This window comes from Varanus komodoensis, unplaced genomic scaffold (assembly GCF_004798865.1).
Source record: "Varanus komodoensis strain SLA01 unplaced genomic scaffold, ASM479886v1 scaffold19, whole genome shotgun sequence".
Taxonomy (NCBI): domain Eukaryota; kingdom Metazoa; phylum Chordata; class Lepidosauria; order Squamata; family Varanidae; genus Varanus; species Varanus komodoensis.
Window position 1 is genome coordinate 10,799,182 of NW_025335550.1, and position 27,195 is coordinate 10,826,376.

The window sequence follows — 27,195 nt, forward strand, 5'->3', positions numbered from 1 at the left end:
CTGGTGGAGGATTTTAATAAAACTTTTGACTTTTGAATGGGTGTCTTTAGGGGGAATTTGTGACTGGACAAATAGATGAACGCTGGAGCTGCGTTTTGAGAAGTTTACCCACCATCTCTTTTAGCACTGGCTTGCTAAGTATAAAATACATAGAGATCATTAACACATATGTATGCAGCCTTATGGAAAAAACTGATTTGTATGTTAAATGTTGTGTAAGAAAACTAGGATTTCATTTGATTTTGTTCACCTTTCCCGTTTTTTCACTGCTGTGTTTTTAGTTCTGAACAATCCGATGAAATGCAGTTTAAAGGGAGCGAGAGAAGGACAGAGAGCACACTCCGTGTTCGGACAGTGAGCCCTGGACATGCTAAAAGGCCGTGGGAGGCATCCAGGGAGCGACCCGCCATTCCCGAGCGACGCGTTCCTCCATCTTACCACAGCGACGGCTTCGGAGTTCAGCATCTCGTCCACCGAGAGCGTTGTGAAGTAAGCCAGATTGGTCAAGACGTAAACCAAGGTCACGATGGGCAGAGAAATGATTATTGCCAGAGGCAGGTTTCTGATGGGAGACGGGAGGGCTTTAACACCACCGGAGGGACACACACACACACACACACACACACACACACACACACAACACACACGTTCGCCTGCAATTTCTAAGACTGCTTTTTGGGTACTCCCCATTATTAACCCTTCCAAGCCCCGTTATCTGCAGCCTTCAAAGAGAAGGAAGCAGGGGACTGTCTGGGGTCACTGCTCCTTTTCTGTTCCCGTGTGAAGCCAGGCAGAAGGCGATGGCCACTGGTGCTCCCTGGTTCTTCCCAGTTTGGTTAGCAGGGGCTGCATTTGGCTGGAGAGATTACACTAGAAAGGTTGGGCCCCCTTGTGCCTTCCTTCCCCGTCCGTGGGATTAAGCCCCCAAACCACCCAGTTCCAGATTAAGAACATGTTCCAGTTCTGATGAAAAACAAGGCCGTCTTAACTTCAAGGGCTGGCTGGGTCAGCAGCAGGTGCAGGCAAACCAAACAATCCCAACCACCTCCTTCCCATGGTAATTCAGGGAAGGCTGGTGTGATGCTACGGGTAACCAAGAGAGAGACAGAAAGCCAATCAAGTGCATTTGAAAAATTAGGACAAGCTGGCCTCCCAAAAGCGGTTCGATCCCAGGCAGCTCAGCCTCCGGGAAGGAGTGGAACAATGGCACAAACCGTGCGGCCAGCCTGGGGCCTTCCTGCGATGGACTCCTGAATACACGCCCAACTGTTCTTTGCTGCGATTCAGACAGGAGGTGCACAACACGCCACGGCTGCAGCTCTACACATGCAGATTTGAAAGGCAAAAGGCAAGAAAGCGTGCGAGCTCACTGGCAGAGCTGTTGCCGAAATGATCCCTCCAGCTGCCCTTAGCCTGGTGCCCGCTGATGCTTCAGCCCCATAGCACCAGCCAGGCCAGGAAGGGTAGTTCAAAATGTGGCTGACAGAGTCGAGCGGTCCCAAATTCAAGCGAGCAGCACAGGATCTCAAGTCTGGTATTCAGGACATGCCGTGTACTGCGCTGCGGGACATCTCGTCCTAAGCCAAATTTTTTCTCTTTGGCCAGTCGTTCTCTGCCTTTTAGAAACTGTAGGACTGACCAGAAGGATCTGAGTTTCTGCATTTATTTATTTATATTTATTTATAAAATTTGTATGCCATCCATTACTTCCATCTCTGGACGGCTTACAACTTTATGCCAGAAAGCTCTTAAAAGATGCCGGCGCACTGGCAGGAAAAAGAGTTTGCAACCCAAGGGTGCAACAACCAAGGTTCAGATGAAGATGGAAAGAGAAAAATCCACCCAGGGAACTCCACGCCACGCCACTCCAAGCCTTCTTTAGGATTCTGGCACTTTAAAATATGCACGGCTGCCCCGTCTGAAACAGAATTCTGAATCGTTCCCTGCCTCCTCTGAGAGAACCAGGGACTGTGGGATTAACAGGAGATATGGCTGTCTAAAAGCAAAAAACTGAAAAGCACTTACCTGTAAGGATTAATCATCTCCTCTGTGACAAAATTCAAGTAATTCCTGTGTTGAAAGAAAGGGAGAAGATGGAGAAGAACACAAAAGAGAATGTTATAATGTGCAGCAAAAGAGGCTGCTGCTTCCGGAGTGGAAGTAGGATGCAAGCGGAATAGGGACCTCGGGGCGAACAAAACTCATGTGCACACAGGTCTTTCCTCCCGCCCCGTAAGATCTGGAGACTCCCCTGCAGGCACAACTTCCGCAAAATGGTCCCCAGAACCAGGCTTGTGGTTCTGCACCACACACGCTCTGAACTCATGGGCATGTGCAACGGACGCCCCCCCCAATTCGTAAGCTCTGCACACGCACTCAGGTCACGAGCAGGAGAAGGTTTGCTCTCTCCCTCTTGCAACTCACCAGCCGCCATAAGCGAAGAGACCGCTGTACAAGGCCAGGACAATATTCCCGACCTCTGTCTTCGTGCCATCGAAGGAATTTTCAAGGCTCAGATTTGGCACTTCACCTGCACAAGGCAAGACACAGGAAAGGTGAGCGATTCCACGTGGGGTGCGGGTCCTTTCCAGAAATGAAATGGTGCGCATCCCTGTCCAATGTACTGCATGACACATCAGCCACTGCGCTGGCCATAGGGAAACGCTGGGCATCCTAACTGCGGGGGGGGGGGGCAGGACCCTCGCCCTCTGAACGCTGCAATTCGTGTGATCCTGCAATGGGAGGTGTCAGGACAGTGGCTTGTGAGCGTCAGGCTGGCCCTGGAGTGGAGATGCATCCCCAGGACCGCGTGTCCTGTGCACAGGTTCTGGTATGACAAGAGAAACGCCTCCAGCTCTGCCTTCTCTGGGCCGTCTAGCTGCGCCCACCTCTGCCCCGTCCCGCCCTCACTCGCCCTTTGTCCAAGAGACCATGGCACTTGCAGAAACTTTCAGTGCATGCAAAAGCGCAACGAACAGCGACAGGGTCCAGCTTTCTGCAGCCCAGCGGGGTGCAAAATCCAAGCCCCCCAATATCGGCTCTAGTGTGCTCAACACATGGCTGTGAGGAGCCCAGCAAGGACGTGGATCAGCAAAGAGCTCTGACAAAAACAGAGCAAGAGGACAGGCCAAGTTCCCGACCCCACGGTGTGCAAGAAGCCCTCCGCTCCGCACGTCCCGCGCATTGTGATCGAGGCCCTCAATAAGCTGAGCGAAAACAGGAACACCCTCTCGAGTGGGAGCAGCCCAGGAAATGCTTGGCAGGTACAGGACGAGGGGCGATGAGCCCATTGTAAGTTCTGCGGATGTTTTCGGCAACTTTGCAGCATTTATTTTAGTTAAAACGCCGCCTCTATTGAAGCTCTGCCGCGTGTCCTTTGATCTGGAGGCCAAGGCTGCGGCCCCGGTGGGGGAGGGGGAGAGGAAAGGCTGGCTTCCTGCCCTGCTCTGAAGATGCAGCCCCCAGGTGCGCTGGGGGGCGGGGGGGGGCAGGCCGGCTGGGGAGGCTGCCCGGCCGTGTGATCCGTCTTAGGATGCTAAGAGCTCGGCGAGCCCGATCACATGGGTGCGTCGGAGCTTGAACCCTTTGCCCTTTCCCAAACGCGGCGTTGGGCGATTCACCACGGGGGTGGGGGAGAGGGGTGTTGCTGGGTGCCCAACAAAGGAGGCTTTCTTCCATGAACTCCAAACCAGTCATTTCCCTGAGCAAGCAAACTTCGGCAAGCATCACTGGCTGAAATGGAGATGGAAAACGGTGCCAGCTGATTCCACAGTGTGTTTTGCTGAGAATGCCCTGCGTCTGGGGTCTTCCTGCTCCCGCCTCGTTCTCAGCACTCCCTCGCCAGCGTGGTCCCATGTGACGAGAGGCCCAGGCTGGTTCCCGATCACAGCTCTCCTAGATGCTGCATAAGCTGTCTTTCCTAAATCCGTCTCAATGCCCCTGCAGTTGCAACCGCTGCCGTCTCGGCCTTAGCTCTGAGAGACTCACTCACCATGCTCCGCTGCCAAGGGAAGAGCCGGCAAAGCCGCCGCTTCCGAGTCACTTGCTGGTTGCGCGGGACGTGTGTGGAGCCCTGGGAGAGCTTCTGAGGCACCCTTAAATCAGGAAGAGAGGGGTCCTAAAGGGAAAGGTGCTCTTTGGAGCACCGGGGGTCTAACGCCCCTGCGGACACCCAAACCGGGTGTCTCTGCTCACAGCGCCCTGCTCTTCCCTCCTTCCTTGACTCAACCGGCTAACAATGAACCTGCACGGATGGCCACAATCGCAGGCGCAGAGCCGGAACCTCCTGCCTCGGTGCCCGGCCCTGAGTGCCTGTCCGGCCACACGCTGCTCTAAAATTAGCCAAATCAAACGTGACAAGCTGAAACACAGCCTCCCGCACGCATGTCCATCCTAAGTGGGTAGAAATTGCCTGGAACGGCGACCTGCTTATTTTATCGGCACCTGCGGGGAAAGGAGAAATAAGAGGAAGGGCGCAACTTCCGAATGCTTCATCTTGGGATCGTGTCGGCACTAGTCCTGGAGAGCACCGGAGGGTCCCACAAAGGGGTTATTAACTGGAGCAGCAGAGGCAGGGCTGAGTGGAGATGAGCGAGGGCTGAAGCCCTGAATGTAATTTGCAAGATAAAAAGAAAAGCCAGGGGCAGCTTTCTGTGACATTCAAAGGGTAAAACAAGAGAGGGCTTCCCCTGCCTTCCCCTTCGAGAGAAGGCAGCTCACTCACCTGCCCTACCTTGCCCTGCTCTGCCCTGCCTTGCAGAACAGGAGCAGTGAGCAGCCTGTGTCAACAAACACTCCCAAAATGCAGTTATTCAGCCGACAGCCACAAAGAGGGTTGCTTTGGCGGCCAGATTTCTTCCCTCCCTGCTGGGCTGAAAATACATCATTAACTCAAGTTGACGGGTCTGCAGCGTTCGCACAAGGCTGGTGCCTGGGAAAGGTTTCTGGGTGCGCCAAGCTGTCCTCTCCAGAGAGCCTTGCTTGGAAGCGTTCCCACAAACAGAGCAAGGTGGGCTTCCACCTGGGCCAACGTCCTGCAGTCCTGGCTCAGCGCTCCAGGTAAAGAGCCACACCTCGCCAGAGAGCCTTTTCCTCCCTCTGCCTCACAAAGAAGCACGAAAAATGGTGGACCAGACCAGGACAATTCTGGGAGGAAATATGTGGATGCTTGGAAAATTGGGAGAAAAACACCTTTCCCCACTGTTCCCCTCCAGATCTCTAAGGATGGCACGTAGGCTTCCAAGCGTAGCTTTGAAGACAGAGGGCTGCACAGCAGTCCGACTCGCTTCTCCGTAATGAGATTACTCCCCCAGCTTTTGAGCAGCTCAGAAGATTTAAAACTGGAGACTGCAAAAATGTGCAGCCAAAAGGATGAAGGGGGAAGGCGCTGACCAAGTGGGCTCTCGGTCCAACCAAGTCCAGCCAATTATGCTTCCCCCACCACACAGCGCAGTCGGCTCAGAGCGAAGCCAGACGTGAAGCGAAACACCCCGTCGACTATGGATTTGTCAGACTGGGACAGGATGCCACCAGAGACAGACCAAGTGGATTTCAAAGAGCAGCGACTCCCTGCCTGCTGAGATGCATGGGGCCAGTTCCAAGGAGGGGGAAGAAGTACACATTCAATCTATAATAATATGGGGGTGTGAAGGGCTGAAAACCCCCAGCAACACCCACCCCCCTGCTGCCCCAAAGCATCTTGTGCTGCACAGCCAGGACCGTAATTAAATGGGCTGGCAAGTTACAGAAATTGCCTGCTCTTTAATCAGAAGGTTAAATTGCCTTCTCTGGGGTGGAAGAGGGAGCCGCAGGGGCAGGCGCGCCCGGCTAGTAACGGTGAGCGCCCACGCACTCGCAGCCAAGCGGGGCATGGCAGAGAACAGGATGCAACAGGTTGCCAGCTCCAGCGTGCAAGCCGGAGGGGCGTGAGCGTGGGCAACGCCAGCTCCTCCCTGCCCCCTCCGTCCATTCCTCCGGGGCTTTGCATTGCAACGCTCTGCACAAGAGCCAGCATCGCGCCATCACCCGAGGACACTGTTTAGGCCCTGAGCTCAGCAAACCCTTATCAAGACAGAGACGTCTGTGTACCCTGCGCACTCCATTCTCAACAAAGTGTGGAATTCAGGCCAGCCGGTTGGGCTGGAGCACACATGACTAAGAGAGCAGGCAGTTCCGTATTCAGACAAAGTCCTCCTCAGAGCAGAGTTAGTTACGTGGATGAGGTCGATGTTAGTCATTACTAACTCAAGCCTCATTCATTTCCATGCATCTAAACAGGACTTATGTTGGATTTGACTCATGCCTCTGACTCCTCACCATACTACTGTGGGGAGTAGCACCCACCCATGCATGGGAAACAGTTTCTCTCTGGGACCACAGCATAGAGGTGAGGCCTGAACTTCCACTGGAAACGTCCCTGGTGTAATTCGCAGCATCTTCAGGGATGGCTGGGAAAGATTAGGGACCTGGGGACTACGCCTCCCCTCATGTGCTGGCTGAAGCCTCTAAGGGTTGTAGTCCAAAACATACAGAAGGCGTTGTGTTGTCTGGTGGAGACCAGAGTGGGCAAAAGACTGTTCTCCAGATGTTTCAGACTTCCTACAATCAGAGTTCCTTACTCATGGGCTATTCTGCTACTGTCTTCTAGAAGTCCAAAGCATCTCCCTTCTGCCTATCCCCATGTAGACAAGCTTGAGGTAGGTGGACTAGCTTTAGGCCTGATTCCTGTGATCTTGGAACCCAGCTCTTGCCATTGGAAGCTCTTGCCAGCTCTTGTTCCTAGCCACCCCAATGCACTTCTCCGACCTGGCGCTCTCTAGACAGATGCAACTATTAGTCCCAGCATTCTTCATCCCTGGCCATGCTGCTTGGAGCTGGTGGTTGTTGGAAGCCCAAACAAACCACCTGGAGGGCACCAGGTGGAGGTGGTGGGAAGGCTGCAGACAGAGAAGAAACTTACAAGCTCAGCCCCCTTCTAGCTGTGATGCTTCCTGCGGAAGTAAGAAAAGATTTCCAGGAAAAAGGAGCGATCAAGGAGTTTGCTCCGGCAGTGCAGCGCAGGAATGCCCGATAAGCAAAGCACCAGCACAAGTGAAAGCAACACCCCCTCAGGCTGCTTGCACCCAGGTGCGGTCACTGGAGTCCTCAGGGGCCGCACCATCTCTGAGTGGTGCCCTTTTGCAATCAGCTGCATTTTTCCAGGGGAAGTACAAAGACACCGGGCTGCTGGTTTCTCGGCGGCTTACAGAAACACACGCAGACAGACACCAACGCTTTGGACTGAGCTCCCTGCGCTTCAGGACAAGTCAAAGGACAAGAGCGGGAAGCGCAGAAAGGCTTTCTCTTCCACACATGGCCTCCTGTGCCGTTTGACTCAGCAAATCTGCAACAGGAATTTCAAAGGCTCCCCCTGCCCCGGTTCGGTGCCGTCGAGGAATTACTGTGATAAGCCTCGCGGTAAGAGGGTGCCCAGGCGGGGCGGGTGGGTGAGTGGGAATCAGGAGCTATTAAAAAACACAAGGGCATTCAGTAGCACAAAAATGTAGGTCTCCGTGCCAAGAGCTTGGCTTGCCAATCACATCAGACAAGACGATTCTTCGCCTGGGGTTACGGTTGCTCTCGCAAGAGTGAGTAGGGTAAAAGGGCTCCTTGACCAGCCAGATGGGTGACTGAACAAGCACAGAACTTGGCTGGCACATCACACACACACACACACAGGCATCAGGTGTTTGGGATCTGCCCAACCTCCTTCTGGAGCACTGTAAGGGGGCCCTTCGTAACATCAAAGGGAACTTTAACCCTTCATTTAATTCCCTCATTAGTACCATAAACAGTGCAGAATTAGCTCTCCTGGGCTAAGGAGAGAAATAGCCACCCCTCCTGTTTGCAGTAAAGCCAGGTGTGTGCCGCACTGGCCAAATGGAACCAGTGCCATCATTTTCAGCATGAAAACAACACCCCAGCTTACCAATGGGAATTTGTAATGAATAAATCCACACGTGGATGCTCAGAGTACAATTCCACGAGCCCAACGGGATTGCACTCGTGGAAATGAAGCTCTGAACAATGCACAAGAGAGACTCTAGTGAGGACTAAGTCTCCTGGGGCAAACACAGTTGCACAACCGGTGTATCACATGCAACAAACTGCACAATAAAAAGATTCGTCAGAGCTCTGTTAACTCCACTTGCATTTGCAGGCAGACACTGCTGGATAATTACTTTTGCTTGCTCTTTTATTTAAGGAGTTTATGCTCTGTTTCCCCGCTATTCATGACAGTGGCTTTCAGTATCTTTTTTATTTTTCTTGAAATTCAACAGAAGGACATGGAACTGTCTACATTTTTAGAAGGGCTCCATTAAAAATGTCTGAGGGATATAACATTTAAATCACATTCAGTGTGAGCTAATACTTTCCTGCTTGGATATGTCAAACCAGATGGTTTTGGTGTACTGGAACAAAATAAATTAACTTTTTTTTAAGCTTTGTGTTTACAACAAATAAAAGGGTAAAATGATCGTGCTAAATTAGTTAATGTTCTAGGGCCTCAGAATATTTCTGTGTGCACATTAATCTAATTTGCATAGGACAATGACCCAGTTCCAAATCTTGCAGTGTACCCACATCAGTTCTTAACCAGACTGGCTACATAGTTATATGCATAAAAACACAAAAGAGATGTTGGTCCAGGCTTGCGTCTAAACTTTATCCAGGAAGGGACTAAACCGATCCCAGATGCTCCCTTATTCGGTGCCCTTAGCTGACCTGGCATCTGTTGAACAGAGCAAACCTGGAAATGGTTCTGCTCTTTTCACAGAATGGATTTACCTATGCAGCTCTTTCTAGATCCCCTTTCGGCAGCAAAAATGTCCCCAAGACTATTTAGCAGCATCAAATGCTGCCATAAATCGCTGTCACCATAAAAACCAAAAATTAAAATCTGAAGAATGGATTAAAACCTATTCAAAGTCACGTGCATAGTGGGTGTATTCCACCACCATGTTGAATTTCTAAGCTCTGATCAGTAGTTGCTGTACAGTGTCCAAACCTGAATATTGTAGGTGAATAATGGGTTAAGTAATGCAGTTAGCTGGGCTGTTTAACCCATGATTCACTTAGAGCATCCAGGACGTCACACAGCAACCTCTGATCAAAGGTGCATATACAAAACAGCAGTGGAACTTGTGGGTTAATTAACTCTCTTCTCCATCATTCTTCACATACAATGTGCAAATACTTTTCTGACACTCCATCCATACCTAAAATTTTGTGACTGCTAAGCTGCAGGGTTCAAAAACGGAGCTGCTGAGGATATGTGCCTGCTTAAAAACAAAACCCAAAACCCAACCACGTTCCTACTCCTCATGGCCATCCAAACTGGCTTGAAAATGCACAAGTTATGCTTAGAGAAGTCCCAGAAGAGAGAGCTGGTAGCAACCAGTTCCAGCTTGGTAGAGCTGCCAACCTTGAGCCTTCTTGCTTACATAAGTATGACCCGGAACCTACAAAAATACCTCCGAGGCAAATTTCTACTGGGTGGAAAGGACTCTCTGACGGTATTAAAGGGGAGCTATTATTAGCACATTGAACCAAAGATTTCTTAGCCCAAAGGATGAAGCCTGCACTGCGTTTCTCAGGCATTTGTGAGAGCCCTCTGGTCTGGCTGGTCACTCGAGGAAAGGACAGGAGCAAAGAGGTGCGTTCTGGAAGAGTCAGAGTTTGGGGCAGAGAGAAAGATAATTTCTGTCAACCTGCCTGAGGGATCTCCAGAAGTCAAGCGAGAATTTCAGGCGAGGCAGGGTGGTGGAGCAAGAGGAGGGCACAAGGAAAGGTCTTTTGCAGGAAGCCAGAGAAGGAAAGGAGGAAAAAAGGCCTCCTTGTTATTCTTATTCGTTTGTTGCTCAACAAGTGCGGCTTATCTTGCCCCAGAGGGAGGCTTTCCCCCTCCTTCATGGCTTTGTTGCACAGAAGAAGATATTCTTCCCTTCAAAGCTCCCATCCACTTATCTGTTCATCGAAAAGCAAAAAAATGACACCGATTATTGCCTTGGCAACCCACTCACTGGTTTGTGTCATGAGGGCTCCCTCATTAGTAGGAAACAAACACAATTGACAAAAGTTAGCTTTATTCCTGAAAATGCTGAGGCTTTAAAAAGAGACCTTTCAGCCTGGAAGTTTGGAAACGGCCTTGCCATCTCGCGTGACTTCAAAGCAAGGGGCGAATTCTCAGGCTGCGACGGAGCCGCGATGGATACCTGCTTGGAAGCTTCGCAGGGCCATGGAGCAGTTTACCGTGAAATGAGTACAATATCAGAAAGACTCTAAACTATCCCAAACTCTGAGGAGCGAGGAAACCCCCCTCTGCATGTAAAAGCCAACCGCACGCACCTAAGACTAAGCTCTAAGGGAGGAGAAAACGAGCACACAAAGAAAGCCAATCAAGAGCAAAGACCTCTGGAGAAGAAGCGTTCTGGCGGATTTTGCTGAGCAAGGCCAAGCGGCTTTGCGGGCTGCAGGGTCCAACTGCCCCACCTGTAGCAGGTAAGGTGGAGGTGTGTGCCCCTGTCCTTCCCACCTCCTGGCCAAATTTGCTGCAAACACGGAGATGGCAGGGGTCTTTTTGGCTCCTGCAGCACAAGGTTTGGTGGAAAACTGTGCCTTGTTTTCTCAACTGAAGGAGTAATTGACCTTTCGTTGTTGTTGTTGTGGCAGCTGAGCAGGGCACAAAAAAGGACAGGGGGGCTAAATGCAGGCCGTGTTGCCCACTCCGACCGGAAAAGAGAGGGAGGCATGTCTGCATGGAGGATGGAATTCCATAGCCTCGCACCCTCTTCCTCAGCTGTCATTATCGGCGGTTATTCCAGCCGGCTGTGCTGGGAAAGGTGAGACGGCACGCAGGGCCATTTCACCAGCCCTGCTGAAAACAAGCCCCCTCTTCCTTCCTCAGCCCTTTTTCCTCGTGTGCCGTGTCTTGTGGACTGGAAGCATGCTGCGGGCCAAGTCTGCCTCCTATTCTTTGCAAGCTGCTCCAGAAGCCTCCTCGGGTGAGAGGCGAGCGAAAAGCACTCTAAATAGATCAATAAATAGGGCAAAGACCCCCAAATATACCAGGTCAGGCTCCCCCGAATGGAGTTCAACAAGTGGGAAGGGTCTTAGGGAAAAAGGAAGCCCCTGGGAGCACTTAAGCTCTTTTTAAATGCACACGCATTGGAAGTGCTCTTCAGCTGCTCCTCGTCCAGGACAGGAGGAAAAAGGGTGGCAGGACCTGCTCTCCTCACTTCTCGGACCTCGAGCAGGACAGGAGAGGGCACAACCAGGTCACAAACGCCACCCATCTGCCTGCACATGCCCTTCTCGGAAGCAGAATCAGCAGCATGTGGGAGTGGAAAGGGCGCCTGTGTTATCTCACACCAGAGAGTTCTGAAAACGCTGCGAGGATGCAGCCAAGGGGAAACGCCACACCGGCTGGCACTCGATCTGTTTTCAGACAGGAGAAACACCGGCTCACAGGCCACATGACCAGGCTGGGCTGAAGGCCTGTTGAATGAGTGGGAAGATCTGGTGCCCAAAGTACACCGTTTGAGAGCAAAACAGGGGGCAGAACTGAGGAGCAACCCTTGGCAAGACTGGAGGAGGGGGAAGTGGCACCCGATCAGGGCAGCATGCGGAATGGCCTTCAGCCTGAGATTCCCAAAAGCCGGACATGCAGGAGGCTCAGCGGCTGGAGACAAGCTTTGGACACAAAGGTAAACACTGAGCGCCTCCACATACAGCGGAGGCGCAGAACCCGTCTCAGTCCGTGTGCCAAATTCCATTTTGGAAGAGCTCTTGGGGGCCGTGCCAGAGGTACTGGGCCAGACTGCGATGCCTGGGGCAGCTCAAGGTGCTCCCAACGGGCAAAGGAGACCACAGGGGTCTGGGAAGACCGATTCTCTGAACAGGAATGGAGCAACTTCCGGTGATGTAGGAATAACTGAGACGATGCATGCATCTCGACAAGAAATGTGCACCGACCATTTCTCAACTCACGTAAATGGACAACGGGCTGAAAGGCAATCGCGCTCTGACCTTCCTTCTGGCCACAGGGCTGCTTGCAGTAACGGAAAACATTTGGGCAGAACACAGCCAAGGGCACGGCCAGTGAAAATGAAGTTCAGTGCAGTGGAGGCCCTGTTTTGGAGTACAGTCCCCATAACCCCTAGTTGCTGACCATGAGGCTGATGGAAGTCTAGTCCCAAACCCCTGAAGGACAGGGGGGTTTCCTCTATCTGGTTCAATGTGTTCTCAAGAAGGAAACAGGCCACAACTAATGCTAGAATTCCACTTTCAGTTCCTGCTTTACGGTTACACATGAACTGAGAAACATGGACAACTGTTTCTGCAGAATTTCTGCTTCCTGTTGGTTTATCCTGAACACCAGCCTTAATCTTTGCATGGAACCCCCGGGAAAAACTTCGCTCAGCCTCACAGGGTTTGCCGCTGAGATAAAAATGGGACCCTCCACACCCCCACACATACGTTGCCCTTTTGGCACAGGTGATGGAGAACAATGCAAGCATTTTAGAGCGGCCCCGCCTCACAGTCAGCCCTCGCCCCTGATCCCCCCGTGGCCTCCCACCACCACCACCGCCCCCTTTTACGCGCCCAGAGAACACTCACATCTCCCCAGCTGTATGAAGCCAAGCGTGATGATGAGGGCGAGGGCCAGGAGCTTCGCGGCCGCAAAGGCGTCCTGCACGCGGGTGGCAGCCTTCACGCTGTAGCAATTCACCGCCGTCAGCAGCACTGGAAGAAACAAGGGCAGAGAGCGGTTAGTCCAGGAAGAGCGCCCTCCACGCAGCGCGGCGCTTTGGTGGTGCTGAGCCTGATGCGGCCCCCGTGGCTGGCTGCTGGGGTTGCGCCTGCAGCATCTGGGTGCAGAACTGCTGGGCAGAGGCCCGTGGGGCCATCAGCCCCGGCTGCTCCCATCAGCCCCAGCCAGCTCTTGGGGAAGGATGGGAGGCAGGGTCTGATACACCTGAGTTGCGGGGAGCTAACTTGCCTCCTGAGCACCTGGACAAGCTCTTTCACCTCGTGACCATCCTCTTGGACTGTGACCCTAGATTATGCTTTCCCTTTCTAATCTGGGGGGGAAATCCTGGCATTCAGTCCAGAAGCCACCTTTTCTCCAGGGTATGGAATGAGAATTTAAAAGAGCTTTTAGCTGGTTCTGTTCCAGGTCCTGCACTGATGTTCTGATGGAGACTGGCCTCTCCGCCTTACAGGGTCCAACCAAACAGCGAAAAGGACATCTATGACAGCCCTGACACTCATCATCCAGCTCATGCCTGTTCAGACATTGCAGAAAGAGGGAGGGAGGGAGCTTATTTCCAAAGCACGACTGCATCCCTGCTGCCACACGCCTCTTCCCTTCTCTGTCCCCCACGATCTCTCCTGGGGCACCCGCCTTCATTTCCCTGATGCAGGCCCGGGTGCCCCTTGCGGAAGGATCGGGGCAGAGAGACATTCCACAGCAGCACCTGGGGGCCTTCCCTGCGAAACGCTCCCCTGCCTGCCTGATATTTCTCCAGATCCTGAAGAGAAAGAACTTGCCGTGCAACGAGCGTTTGAGAGTTGCATCATCCCATGCTCTTCTTGCAGGACAGAAGCAGAGGACAACTTCTAAAGCAATTAATGCATGGAGTGTGGTGAAGGGAAAGCACCTTCTGAGGCCTGACCACTCTCGAAGTATGAAATCACCCTCAACTTTCCGGTTGACTCAGTCACCGGAGCCACGCAAGAGAGAGGTTGCACCATTCACTCGTGACTCTGTGGAGCAGGCACTGCAGAATCCTCTCTGTGGTTGCGTTTTGGGCTGGAGCTCAATGGAGGAAGCCGTCATGGGGAGCTCCCAGAGGCAGAGAGCAGGGGCTTCTCTCCATGAGCAAGAACCGGCCACAGACGTTGGTTAGGCTCCCCTTGACCTTCCTCCGAGTGTTTGGACGACACCTCCCAACATCACCTGAGACTAGCTGGGGATGATAGGAGATGTAGTTTGAAACACTGGCAGGGTGGTGGGTTAGGGAAGACTGTGTGAAGACATTACATTTAGATGCACGGTCGCCCCTGCCTCTCTCGATCGGGGTCTGCAAGGGGTTGGGGTCCTCCCGGACTTTTATCCAAATACTTGCATGCCACCCAAGTCAGAGGCCTGAAGCGTGCGAGAGAAAAACCAGCCCTTTTGGCCGGGGTGCAAACCTGCCACACAATACCATCTGCGGCTCGGCCCCAAAACCTTTTGCAGGCACCCCCCAGGTGGCCTGAAGCATGCCGCCTCTCATTCACAGACCTCTGCTCACTACGAAGTGCTTTTCAGGAGACGCTCGCAGGCACGCCAGCCAGCACTGCCCGGTAATCAGGGTGTGCCCCACGGTGGGGACTGCAAACGGACCTCCAGGTGTCCGTCCCTGATGCAGAAGAGAGATTCCTTTCATGGTACAGAGCTGGACGTCCAGCGTTGCTTGCTTTGCCAGCAAAGAGCCCACTTGTTGTCTTCCGGGCTTTAAAACTTTAAAATTTTCCACCAGAGGGTAAGCGAAACTGAGATTAGCATTCAGGGTTTTCTCCAGGGCAACCTTTCCTGACGAAAACCTTCTGAAGCCTTATTTGCCTTGCAATAAATTGAATGCCCTGAGGGATTTTTCTCAGGACGAAAGCAGGGGAGAGAGGAATTGAAGAGCACAGGACCAGGACTCGGGAGCTCTGGGCTCAAGTCCGTGTTCGGCCACGGAGCTCACTGGGTCACAGTCTCAACCCAACAGCCTCAACGCAACTCCACTCACAGGGTTGTTGTTGCGAGGATAAGATTGAGAGAAGAATTTTGTAAGCTGCTTTGAGTTCCTTGGAAGAAGAAAAGGGTGGGGTATAACTATAATAAATAAGCTGATTGCTTGCTTGATTGACCAGTTGGAAGATGTGCCAGTGCATTCACTTTTAATGTGGGGGGCAGGACACTATGTGGCCCTACAATCATGTTCCCAGGGAACTTACAAGGTGAGGGCTGGTGTCTAGGTTTACTGCAGGGTCTGGTTCCCAAATTGCATTCTTAGCCATCAAGGGGCTAAGACTCCCAAAACAAGGTTAGGGTGAGAAGATGCCAGTCTGAAATCACCCAGAGATGCAGTTCTAATACCAGCAGCTTGAATCAGGATAAAGGGTGTTTATTACATGACCGGTGTTAATTGCTCATCTAAGGCCAGGATGTTCTTGCTATTAACAACTGCACAGCTTATGGCCACTATTAATAAATTTGGTTGTTGCTGCCATGTGCTTCTCGCATTGAATTTCCTTCCAACCTCACCGCCCACAATTTTCTTCCAGCCTCCTCACTCATCCTGCATGAAAACCTGGAATTTTCCATAATCGCACCTCTGAGGAGGTGGGCCAGCATCCACAAAAGCCTCTTTTGGCATACATCACTTTCTCTCTAAGCTGCCACCACTGGTTGGGTTTGCTCTACCTGGCTGGAAATTGCTCCTGGTTTGCAGCCTGGTCATGTCCCCAGACGGTTCACGAGGATGGGAGGAGGTGATGCTATCAACCATCATTAATCAGGATTCTGGGTGGGAGACGCCTCCTAACGGCCCAGGACAAGCATGCTCACATCGGGAGAGGTGGGTGGGTACCTTGAAAGAGCGTGACTCGGCTCCCTAGCAGTAATAATTCTGAAGTGCCATTCTCAAAGGGGACTGAAGGAGGCTTTTAGTAACACAAAAACACACACTATTTAAAAAGTCAAAGCAATTAACTGCTGCAATACAAACATCAGGGACATGCATACGCAAGTCTGCCGGTCACATGCTGTGCTGACGTGGGCCTGCCTTGGAATAGACGGGAGCTGTAACTTGGCACCAAAACAGTGAAAGTGTCGCTTCTGGTTGGGACTTGATGGGAACAGAACTCCAAATTGGAGGCCACCACTGAAAAGACCTTTCTTTGACGCTCTCTTAGTGGCAGCACCCAGAGAAGGGCCCTAGATAGGGACTGTAAGGAGCGAAAGTCTTAGTCTCCGGTTGCATGCAGTAACTTCTGTGGAAGCCATCTTTCTGCCAAATGCAGGTTTGCCATTGTTCAAGGAAAAGAGAAGCTTCTTCAAATCATTATTCCGATGGAATCACAGCAATGCATGGAAATGCAGTTCTAGAGAAACTGATCAGATTGCTTAGGCATCATTTTTAAATGCTGCTTTTTAGCATGTTGGTAGCTCTTGCCAGACCTCTCCTAGTTTGCGGAGACTCACATGTTTTGGAAGGAGCGATAAACACAGAACCCCTAATGATAATTCCGGGCCGCAAGAGGAAGCGATAACTCTAGATACCAAAGTAGCTGCTGAAGCAGAAGAATCTCTGCAGGCAGGAAATGAGCGTTGGAACTTAAGTGACGGGATGGAAAAGGCAGGTCAAGAGAAGGCAGGTGCTTTATCGCAGCCGCAGTTTGTGACGAGAACACACAAGGGCCCGAGAGGAAAGGAATGCCCCTCAACGGGCGCAGGGTCCGCCCCTTGAAGATCCTGGCTTTTTTTAAAATGGAAAGTCGTGTATGTCATTACTAGCATTTCATTACATTTATGTCTCGCTGTTCTTTCTCTCCCAGGGAAGCCAAGGTGACTGACAGGTTCGTCTCCTCTCCATTCTGTTGTCCTAACAACAACCCTGTGAGGCAGGCTAGGCTGCAAAGCAGTGCCTGGCCCAACGTCAGCCTGGGAGCTCCACGGGTGCGCAGAGATTTGAACCCAGAGCACCTGAGTCCCAGCCCTGCACTCTTAACCACGCTGGCTTTCAATGCAGGGAAAGGCCGATGGCTTGTGGATTTTGGAAGCCCCACGCGTGATGGATGAGCGTTTCGCATTTTAATGGTAGGTGTCCTCATATTCCATAATGCTTGCAATTTGAGAGTTACAACGGTGCTTCTATGCAGTACTGCTTTATATGGGCAGGTATATGTTTTATACCTGCCCTTGGCTCTGGGTGGAAGCCAACATGGACCAAAAGGGGGCCAGCTTGGTCTGGGACCTCCCTAATTCTCCACAACCCTCATGCACTGGCTCTCTTTTCATCCCTGTGAGTCATCATCTCAAGGCACTGGTGACCCACTTCCTAAAGCCCTCTAATCCCTCAGAAAGCAGGCAGCTTCATGGCATCAAGGATTTTTTAATGGGGGGGGGGGATTCTGTCACATCTACCCCCAATCTCTTTAACTAGCCTTTTCTGCAAAGAACTGGGGATCCATGGAGTCGACTAGGAAAAAAGCATCGCTCCTTGGGGCTTGCTGGGCAAGGCTGAAAGGAGATGTAGCCCCAAACCTCTGTGGGGACCAGGATGCCGTCCCTGCACCTGACCACGGACCCGCCCCCAAACTCCTGCTGGTCCAGCGGGGCTCCCAGTAGCACGTTTGGGCTTATCTCCCATCCTGCAGGTCTGTAGCATCCCTTATCTCAGGCAACAAAAAGACCTTGTTCTTCAATCAGGCCCTTTAAACCTCACATTATTTAAAAGGGGGGAAATTGTGCTTGCATGCTTTTTATAAACAATGCACATATTTTGTTCAAATAATTGTGCACACCCATCCCCAGGAAGTTGTGGCTGATCCCATCTGAGGGAGCCGGGAATATGCTGCGGAGGGGGCAGAACACAGGTCAAGACCGTTCGCACGCACCCTGCCGTCTCAGCACTGTCGGCGCTCATCTGAAGGCAGAGTTGACTTGCCCAATTGGTTCATCTTCTGGAGCCATCTAGGAATTCTCCCCAGGTGTACCCCACTTTTCTGGGTCCACTACACCTTGCTGCTTGTACCTGCCACACTTTTGAGCGCAGCCAGGAAAGTTGTGAGCTGGCACTGAAGGCCAGTGGGGGGCGGCGCCAGGAGAGCTCTCCTAGGGAAAGCCTCCCAGAGTTGGGGAACCATCCTGACACCGGTTGACCCTGAAGCTCGCTTTCACGAGCTCCCTTTTTCTGCAGCTAAACGTGAAGAGACAAGAACGAGGTGGGCTCCCGGCTCTGGAATGCTTTCCCAAGGGATGCCTGCTGGGTACCCGCCTTGCTATCTTATTTTGGGGTCAGCCTAAGACCTGTCCCGTTCTTCCTGTCTTTACAAACTTTTAGGGTGCAATCCAAGGCATGTTTGGGATGAGCTGGAGAGTCCCGGGATGGGGGACACTTTTCTGTCTCAACATGGAGAGAACTGCACCCTTCCAGTCTTTTCAAATGTTTTAACAGTCTCGCTTTCTATGGTTTTGATCCCTGCAATCTGACTTTACCACATACCTAATCCTGTATCCTACAGTGTATTGGCTCATTTAAAAGATGCAATTCTCCTAATTATTAGAAGGCGGTTTTCAATACCTGAAAGGATGGGAGAGTGAATTCCCCAGTCCTGTCACTGGTTTTGGGGAACAGAGGAAATTGGAAGGGGGAAGCAGCGGGCTTCATGGCAAGCCATGAAGGCAGAGAAAGGGCCGGGCTACCCACATGTTTGGGGTTCTGCAGAGTCTGCGCCATCAGAAGGGAACAAGGCAGTGATCCATGCAGCAGAGCAAGTCCTGCCCGGAGGTCAGTCCAGCCCCAAATATGGCCAGGGCTGCCTCGCGCTCCCAGGAGACGCACAAATATTTACAGACCCAAGGAGAGCAACTGAAGTCCGGAGCTGCCAGATGTGGGAATTCTGAGAGCCGGGGGATTAGGGGTGCGATCCATGCCTTGCCTTGGCAGAGCCGCAAAAAGCACATGGGCAGGGTTGAACGAGTAAACAAAAGGATTGCTTCAGAAACTGCAACAGGTACTGAGTTTTGAACAGGATGACGATCCCATCTGCAGGGGAGACTTCAGCCGCCAGGACACCCATTGCACAAGACTTCCCAGCAAGCCTTGCCCAGGGACTTCAAGGAAGCGAGGGGTGCTTAGTCGCAAAGCCACAAGGAGTGTTGCGAAGTCCGCAACAGCTCATGGGCTGTTTGTCACTCAGGGTGATCTGACTTTATCCAGCAAAGCAGCATATAGAGGAACACCAGCAAAGCCACCAGGAGCTACACGGTCAAGAGGAGGTGTGGATCGTGGCCTCCACACCCACCGCCCCAAATAGATCAAATCCTCGCCCTCCCCCTGCAGGCGACGCCTCACTGGTCGTGCATCGACTCCTGAGACCAGCGACCTTCAGAGAGGGTCTCCCTGGGCACTGCGCTCACTGGATGAGGTGCCCTTGGTGGTACTGCAGGGACACCTGGCCTGACTGCAACCCACCAGGAGCAGAGCCTTCCGAAGGGTGGCCCCACCTGGACGGAACTCCCTGCCTCCGGGGGTCAGGCAGGCACCAACACGGAATTATTCCCATGCCTCCTGAAAACATTTACTCTGGAAGCTTTCCTGATCTAATCAGCCACGGTTTCACGGATTGCTTTTAACATATTGCTTGATTCCTCTACCTGTTTAGTCTGAAATCTGCCCACCAGGAGACAAAGCGGTATATAATAGCACCAAAATCCTTCCCATATTTTTTGTTCGATCATGACCAGATGCGTTTTGGAGCTACCACAAGGTCTTCCAGAAAGTTTCTGCAAGTGTGGAGAGATGCTTCCAAAGATGGCCAAGACATCCATCCTCTTGGACTAAAGCATCTGGATAGAATCCTTTATGGCAGCATAGATTTTCTGGACTACGATACCCAGCAGCTGCGACCACTGGTCATGCTGGCTGGGCATGATAGGAGTTGCAGTCCAAAGCTCCACAGAGCACCGGGTTACCTTTGCCTTCCCCTAAGCGATCTGGCCTGCTTTGATGCAGCTCCACAGCTCAGATATAATCTCTGTTCTATTTCTGACAAGGGGCTGGCCATCCAAGCCAACTCACTGGCAATGTATTCGGTCAGTGGCTGGAGCGCGGGAAAAGCTTCGCTGGACTTGCAAAGCATCAGCAGCGCATTCTCTTCAGCCCACGGATCATTCTCTGCTCACCCAGTCAGAGCAACGCAAGGAAAGGCCCCTTCCAAGCTGCCAAAATAAACATTTCCCAGTAAGGTGACGCCTCCAGAGGAGCCACGTCTCTCCAGCTTTGGAACAGGCCTTGCGCACACGGCAAGAAAATCCAGTCCAGAGAGCCGTTTTCTTAGGGATGTGCTCACTACAGCAAGGAACCCGTTTGCAGGGGGGCGGCGGGAACCTGAGAGGCTTTGCTCTGAATTACCAAGTGCCAAGAGGCAAACAGGGGCACCCAGGTGCTGCAGCTGCCAGGATGGCCTGGCACACCTGAGCAGATAACCTGGGCTGGGACCATTTGCTCAGTATACACTGGATGGGGACGCCCGTCCATGTCCTTCTGAATCCACGGCATGTGACCAAGCTGGTTTTGACGTGCAGGGCATACCCAAGATCAAAACGCCCCAAGGTGTAAGCTGAAAAGGTATTTTGTAAATCCTCCCCTCCTTCCTGCCCACCTGCAGTTCGATGTTTGCAATTATTTGGGTGAGCAACTAGGGGTCTTCCCACAGGCAGAATCTGGCCCAAGAAAGGCCACTGAGCCCCCCCCCCCCGCCCAAGAGGAAACACCCTCCACGCCCGTGGCAGCTGGGAGATCTACATTTGCCTTGGACCGCAAAGAGAAGAGGAGGCAAAACTCACAGAGAAGTCACATGTGTGTTGCTGAGCAACTGCGTGGCGGCCTCCTGTTGATTCCTGGGCTGATCCAGGAGCAAGGGGGACCCCGTCGGCTTGCCTGGCAGCAACCTCAGCCCCCCCCCCCCCACCCCCCCCCTGCATTTGCTCGCCTTTCCCCTTCCAGGAGTGGCTTACCAACCCGGGTGGCCCCAGGCAGTGTCAGCTCCGCAGCAGTGCTGGAAGTCTGAAGGGCCGCGGCCGCAGGGCGGCACCGAGTCCACACCTCGCAAGCAGCAGCCAGGCGAGGGTATTTTAGGTCCTGACCTCACAGGGAGCCCCTCCAGACAGGCGTGCCTTCCCCGCCACCACCCCGATGCCCAGTTCTGCCACTGAGTCGACATTCTCGGCAAGTCAGGACGGTAGTGACGGGAGGGGTCGGCCTACCCAGATTTAAAAATAGCGATGCTCTTAAACACGCTGATTTGCATTTTCAGCGAGCTCCCAGTCACACTGTGATGGCCAGAGAGGCAAACCGGAAGGAGCTCTTTCGTCCCCCATCACCGCTTCTCTCCGAGTTGCCTTTCCTTGGATCGCCACGCTGCACAAGGGGAAAGCTCCTAATGCTGCAGTGAGCATCTCAGGGTAGATGGGGTAAGACTGGCCCGACTTCCAAGTTGGGCTTCACACACAAGAAAGCTCAGCCAAGGCTCTTGCACAGGCCCCTGTGGACGGGACAGACTTTCCGATCAACGCTGTAAGCAAGAGGGGCTATTTCGTGGAAGGGCCGACAGCTGCTGAAGCAAGACACCGGCTCCAGGGCTCACAAAGGGGCTGAACTTCAGCGGTAAACCTCCCTTTGCTAGCTGGGTTTTGTTCCTAGCTGGCACATGGCGAGGGAAGGCAAAGCAGCTGTTGATAACATCTTTCCTTTCAGGCCTTCTGGGTATTTTTTTTTTAAGCTAGCTTGTTTCTAGATTTTTTGCACTGCTGCTGGGTTTTGGGATCATGCTACACACGGGTAATGGGGGGGGTTGAAAAAATCCCTTTGAGCCAGTTTGCTCAAGCTTGTGTATTAACAGGAAGGGAAGAAAGGAAAAATGCACCAAACCGCACCAATTAGCTGAGCAGAAAATGTGAGCAGATGCATGGTAATCTTTTTGAACAAAAGCACAACGCAAAGAAGAATTTAAATTGCGGCCCTGAAAGGGAAAACGAACAAATGGCACAGCCCCAGGACTGCACCAGAATGGCAGCAACGCTCCAAAATTATCCAAAATTCTCACAGGCCCAGGAAACTGATTGACAGCAAAGAAATTATAACCCAAACTGGGATTCCAGCAAGATGGCTAACTCTTGGTGTGCAAAATGGGTAGACACGCTGTCTCAGCCCTCTGGAAACAGACAAAGACTGGAAGGTCGCAGAAACTGTACCCTGTTCTGGCTCAGGCTTTTGAGTTCCAAAGCAGTGCCCGACATCAGGAATGGGCTGGATGAGGGCAAACAAGCCGAAGCTCACTCCGGACCAGACTGAGCGGCTCCTGGTTAGCCAAAGGGAAATTAGGGAATGAAGGCTCGACCTTCTGAATGCGGTTGCATGCCCCCGAACATAGTTTGGCTAGGCTCTGGCCGTCAATGGCGATGCGCATCTTTGGCTGTGAGCAGGTGTGCCACTGTCTCAACTCTACCAGTGCCCCCTGAAGGCACACCTGAGTACCCTACGCAAACCTGTCCAGGTTTTAAGAGATCCGAGCAAAGGCCGTCTGAACTGCCATCAGAGGTTTGCCTTGGGGGAAACACGAGGGAGGCCTTTCCCACGGCTTGCTTTGGGGGTCAGGGCCAAGCGGGTTAGGAAGACCGGGAAAAAAGTGCTGCGAAGTGAATTGGGCAAACCACACCAGCACTGAGCTGGACGTGGGTGGAGGGGAATTGCCACAGCCACTTTTTGCCCCATGACGGTGCATATCCAGCCAGTTCTTGATCAGCTTTCACGCCGCTCTCTGTGTGTGAATCTTCCCAACCCCAATGCCCTGTTTCCTATTCCAGTGTGCCTTCTTGGGGGCAACTTGGCCTTCACCAGGCAGTTAAATCCCATTAGCTTTAGGAAAGGCCTGCTCTTTGGGCAGGTGAAAACTCCTAGAACCAGGTTGTGGGAACGGATCAGCACAGCTGCCCAGAGGTTCAGAATGACTCTCCATGGAGACGTGGCTGCCGCGTGAAGGTCTCTGCTTCAGGACAGAGTTTATAAAGAAGTAATGTTTATTGCAATTGCCAGGTTTTCAAGGACTGCCAATTTTAAGCTGGGTGCAAGGAAGACCTGTTGGAGAACATTTTATCTATGCGAACAGGAGGAAGGCCTGGGGACAGACAGAGGAAGCGGCTTTGCTAGAGGGAACCTTTGCTTAAGGTAACTTATGAATCACAGTGTTATCATAACCTTGGGACATCCTTCATCCGTGCATTGATCCTTTATGGAGAGGTTCCTCCCACAGGGGGATCTTAAAATTTGCTCCTCCATTTTGCACATGTTTAAATATGAAACTGGATAAACTTGTTTGCCTCCCGTCTGCAACTATTTAACTGTATTTATATTTGCTAGTCATAAATGTATTCTGAAGTTCATGATGCCTTTTGTTTTAGAGGGATTGGATCCGGCCCGATCAGATCCACTCCTTCAACCAGGCTGCTCACACAGTGACACGAGGGGGAATTGTACCTTTTGACCAGACTGCTGAAACACCACTTTTTTTCTACCACCCTCATCTGGTTTTCCTTGCATGTCGTGTCCTGCAGGCAGGTCTAGCTATGCATAACCCACCCCGAAATAAAAATGCTATAAATAAAGTGTCCTCGACCTACTGCAGGTGCCAGTTTGTCCACTAAAAATAAATAAAAATCCCGATGCCTCAGCAGGGGAATAACTGGATCCAACGCTCCAATCTTACGGACTTGGAAAGCTGAGGTGGGAGAGCCATTTTCATTGGCTGAAGCTGAAGGTAGCAACTGGATTCTGCATTGTGAGCTCCTACACGAGATAATCCAGGCAAATGGCAGGAAGAAGCCCTGAAGCCCAAACATTGCACAAGGAAGCTGGCTTTGCCGTTTCCAGACAAGCCGGTTTGCTGACGGTGCTGAAGGTCCACGCAATCTGCAGCCTGGTGTTCCCCAGATGTGTAACAAGACCGCAGCCAGCTATAGACACGCAGCTCTCTCGCTGCCAAAATGCTCCGTTTACAATTCCTGTGTCACTTGACGGGGGAGAGCCAATAATATTGACGGTCATCTTGTGGATAACCGCAGAGCTGCTGTTTCACAAGCCGCAGGCCCAGGCTGAGTCCTGGAACCTGTGGCCACAGATAGCCACTGGCTACCAGGCCGGGTGGACAAAAACCCTGAGAGAAGGCGGTTTCCAACATAATCGTTGTCGCAATATAATCCCTGGGCTGAGACAACGACCCACATTCAAGGACTGAGGGTGGCTTGTGGCTGAACTGTGGGTGAGCACCTTGTCTGAAGCCAGCCATGCTAACAGGCCTTGGTTTGTTATCTCCCAAACAACCCATGAGGAGACCCTATGGTTGGTTGCTGGGTTGGGCACTGCAGGTTGCTCACCGTGGTTTGTTAGCTCGACTGGGTTCAGAAATCATGGGAACCCATCTTTCAACAGCTCGTGGTTCAGAGACAACTCATGCACAACCCATATTCAGTCTCTGAGGATGGGCTACCATGTCGCAAACATTCAGTCATCCTGAAGCAAGGGAAGAGAAGAACTTGCAATGGTGAGACGAGGCAGCTGAAACCTGCCCTGGTTTAGGGTGGAAAGGGGAGAATTCTGGCCAGACAGTGGTGGATGGGACAGGGGTGCCCCAGACATCTCTGTGAGAAGCAGCACCATAAAAGTGGAACGCTCTTAACGGTGCTGCAATTGCCTCCACTGGATATGTGACAAGGAGGGCGTGTTCTTGATACAGGACCTCCAAGCACAAATCCCCTTTCCCCCATTCACGGCCACCACTGAACTTTGGAGGGTTCAGCCTCAGCCAAAGACTGATCCTTAATCCTAGTTCTATCTGCTTTCCTTGAATATGTTTTGTCAATTTGCATTCAGTGCTAATGTTTCCGTGTCACTATTATTCCATGCAGAGGTTGTTTTGCTTTTTTCTGGCCAATGTTGCTGGATTTTGTGTTTTATTTACTGAACTCTCCCTTTCGGGATTGTTTTAGAATGGTAAGTGGCTAACATGTTTTATAAAAAGATAAACAACTGCTTGTTTAGGATTCACCGCAGGTCGCCAAGACCCAGAGAGAGCAGAAGGGGCCCATGGATGCAAAGACGCGGCACAAAACGAACCAGAGTTTAAGAGGGGTTACTGCAGGAGACAAGAGGCTGAGCGCCACTGGAGGAGCAGGTGAAGAGAGGCCTGCGTGGAACACAGTTTGCACTGGGTGGCCTAGGCTGGGTGGGGTTGCTGGTGCAGTGGGGTTGGGGTCAGGTGGACTCCGGGAGGCAGTGGAGGACAGGAGAGCCTGGAGGACTGTCGTCCATGGGCTATGCAAAGCATCAGACGTGACTTTGCAGCTAAACAATCAACTGCGCATGCAGATAAGTTCGAAGAAGTACGTACAGGGACGGCCTGGGTCTGTTAGATTACCCCTGCGTGAGCTGGAACGAACCCGGTCAAGTTAGCAAGCACATCGTACCCGCGAAAGATTCCCTGAGAACTGCTAGGTGGGTGTGTCAGGGGAGGGGACGCACGGACTGGAAAATGCACCCCGATCCACACACCGGGTTGTGTCAGAGGCAAGTGCAGCCATATGCCGAGGCATCCGACTTTCAGTTCTTCAAAAGACGGGCATCCTCATTTGTCTATCACAGCTGCACAGCTGCCACAAGAGCAGAGGGTGGGGGGGGGGGGAGCAGAAACCAGGAGAAAATGGGAGCCCCTTGTTTGCAGGCTCGTAAAGCACAAGACGCATAAACAGGAAGACAGAGACCAACTCTCCTATTAGAGTTTGTCACCTGTTGCTCTTCAGATGTCGTACACTGCAAGGTCTATCAGCTCCCGCCAGGAAGGGAGGCTGGCTGTTACAGCCCCAACCACCACAAAAAGGCAAAGAGGGGAAGCAGGCTGCTCTTGCACAGGCACGTTCATTCAGGAAGGGAAAGTGTGCTTGCAGTTGGCAAGGTCAAGAGCAGGAAGCCCCTCTCCTGACCAGGAAAAAAGATCGCTATTTGCCATTGCCATGTGGGACAGCAGCAGGAATCCCAACTCATGGCCTTCAGTGGAAGGAGCCATCCAGTTTATGTTGGAAGGAAGTCCGATCTTGGGGACCCCCCTCCTGTTCGCCCCTTGCACCGAATAACCAGCCTTCCCTTCCCTAGGTGCTCCAGCAGAGAACCATTCCTGAACATGACACGCTTCTGAGGTGCCGCCACCCCCGCGAACCCCGCTATTCCAGCTCTCCAAGAACATCGGACAGGGCTCGCAACAGGGGGGCCCAAGGCCGCAAGAATTCTGCCCAGAGGCACCTGGGCACTCGGCAGGTGAGCTCCACCTCCGCGGATGGTCTTGCCACGCCTGCCCCCTCCCCGGTTAGGCGATGCCTCCTTTCCTTGCTGGCTATTGCACTTAAAACCTCTCTGGTCCTTATTTTAACTGAAAATCGGGACACGTGAGGGGCGACCGTCCCGGCCTCCGTCGCCCGCGTCAGCATGTCTGCAGCAGCGGAATGACGAGCGACGCCCCCCGGGGACCCGAGCGTGGGCAACCGTATCCCCACAGCCATGCCCCCCAGGTGCCCTGCGTCTGGCCTACCCACTGTTCGGGCCCTTCCCCAAAGACCCTCCCAGTCGAGGCGGGCGGCCCTTGGCCCCCCGCCCTGGCCCGCCAGCTCGGCCGGAGGTGAGGGGAGGCGCAGGCCGGAGAGGCGCTCCGCACGCGCGCAAGGCTCGGCCGCCTCTGAGCATGTGCGGAGCGCCCTCGGCCCGGCCCGGCCCGGCCCCGCCTTTCCCGATCCTCCCCGGCCGGCCGAGACAAAGCCCGCGGCGGCGCCACGTGCGCCCCGGCGCCACGTGGGTCCCCGGCGCCCCGCGGAGCTACTCACGGACGCAGAGGCAGGCGACGAGCTTGGCGGCCGGCAGCGGCACCGGGCAGGTGGGGAAGAACGGCTTGAGCAGGTAGGTGGCGAAGACGAAGGCCACGATGTACTGCGACGAGGGCCGGATGATGAGCAGCTCGATCCAGAGCTTGAGGAAGGCGGGCAGCGAGCCGTACACCTCCAGCATGTAGGCGTAGTCGCCGCCCGACTTGGAGATGGTGGTGCCCAGCTCGGCGTAGCAGAGCGCGCCCACGATGGAGAAGACGCCGCAGGCCGCCCACACGGCCAGCGACAGCCCCGGCGAGCCGGCCTCCATCAGCACGCCCGTGGGCGTCACGAAGATGCCCGAGCCGATGATGGTGCCCACGATGATGGCCACGCCGTTCAGCAGCGTGATGTTGCGCTTCAGCGCCACGCCGCCGCCCTCCGCGCCGCCGCCGCCGCCCGCCGCGCAGCCGTTCTCGCGCGCCGCCGCCGCC

The 27,195-nt window shown here is 53.0% G+C and overlaps 1 protein-coding gene across 1 annotated transcript in view; it reads right to left on the bottom strand.

Moving 5' to 3' along the window:
* The window catches only part of SLC7A5 (solute carrier family 7 member 5), a 40,179-nt gene that overhangs the window by 11,545 nt on the left and 1,439 nt on the right, over positions 1 to 27,195 (bottom strand). Inside the window, exons 2-6 of the mRNA XM_044428082.1 lie at positions 26,723 to 27,176; positions 12,658 to 12,783; positions 2,425 to 2,530; positions 2,026 to 2,070; positions 439 to 562 (exon numbers count right to left, since the gene is read on the bottom strand). Of these exons, the coding sequence (XP_044284017.1) occupies positions 439 to 562; positions 2,026 to 2,070; positions 2,425 to 2,530; positions 12,658 to 12,783; positions 26,723 to 27,176 (855 nt within the window). The remainder of the gene's footprint in view (positions 1 to 438; positions 563 to 2,025; positions 2,071 to 2,424; positions 2,531 to 12,657; positions 12,784 to 26,722; positions 27,177 to 27,195) is intronic.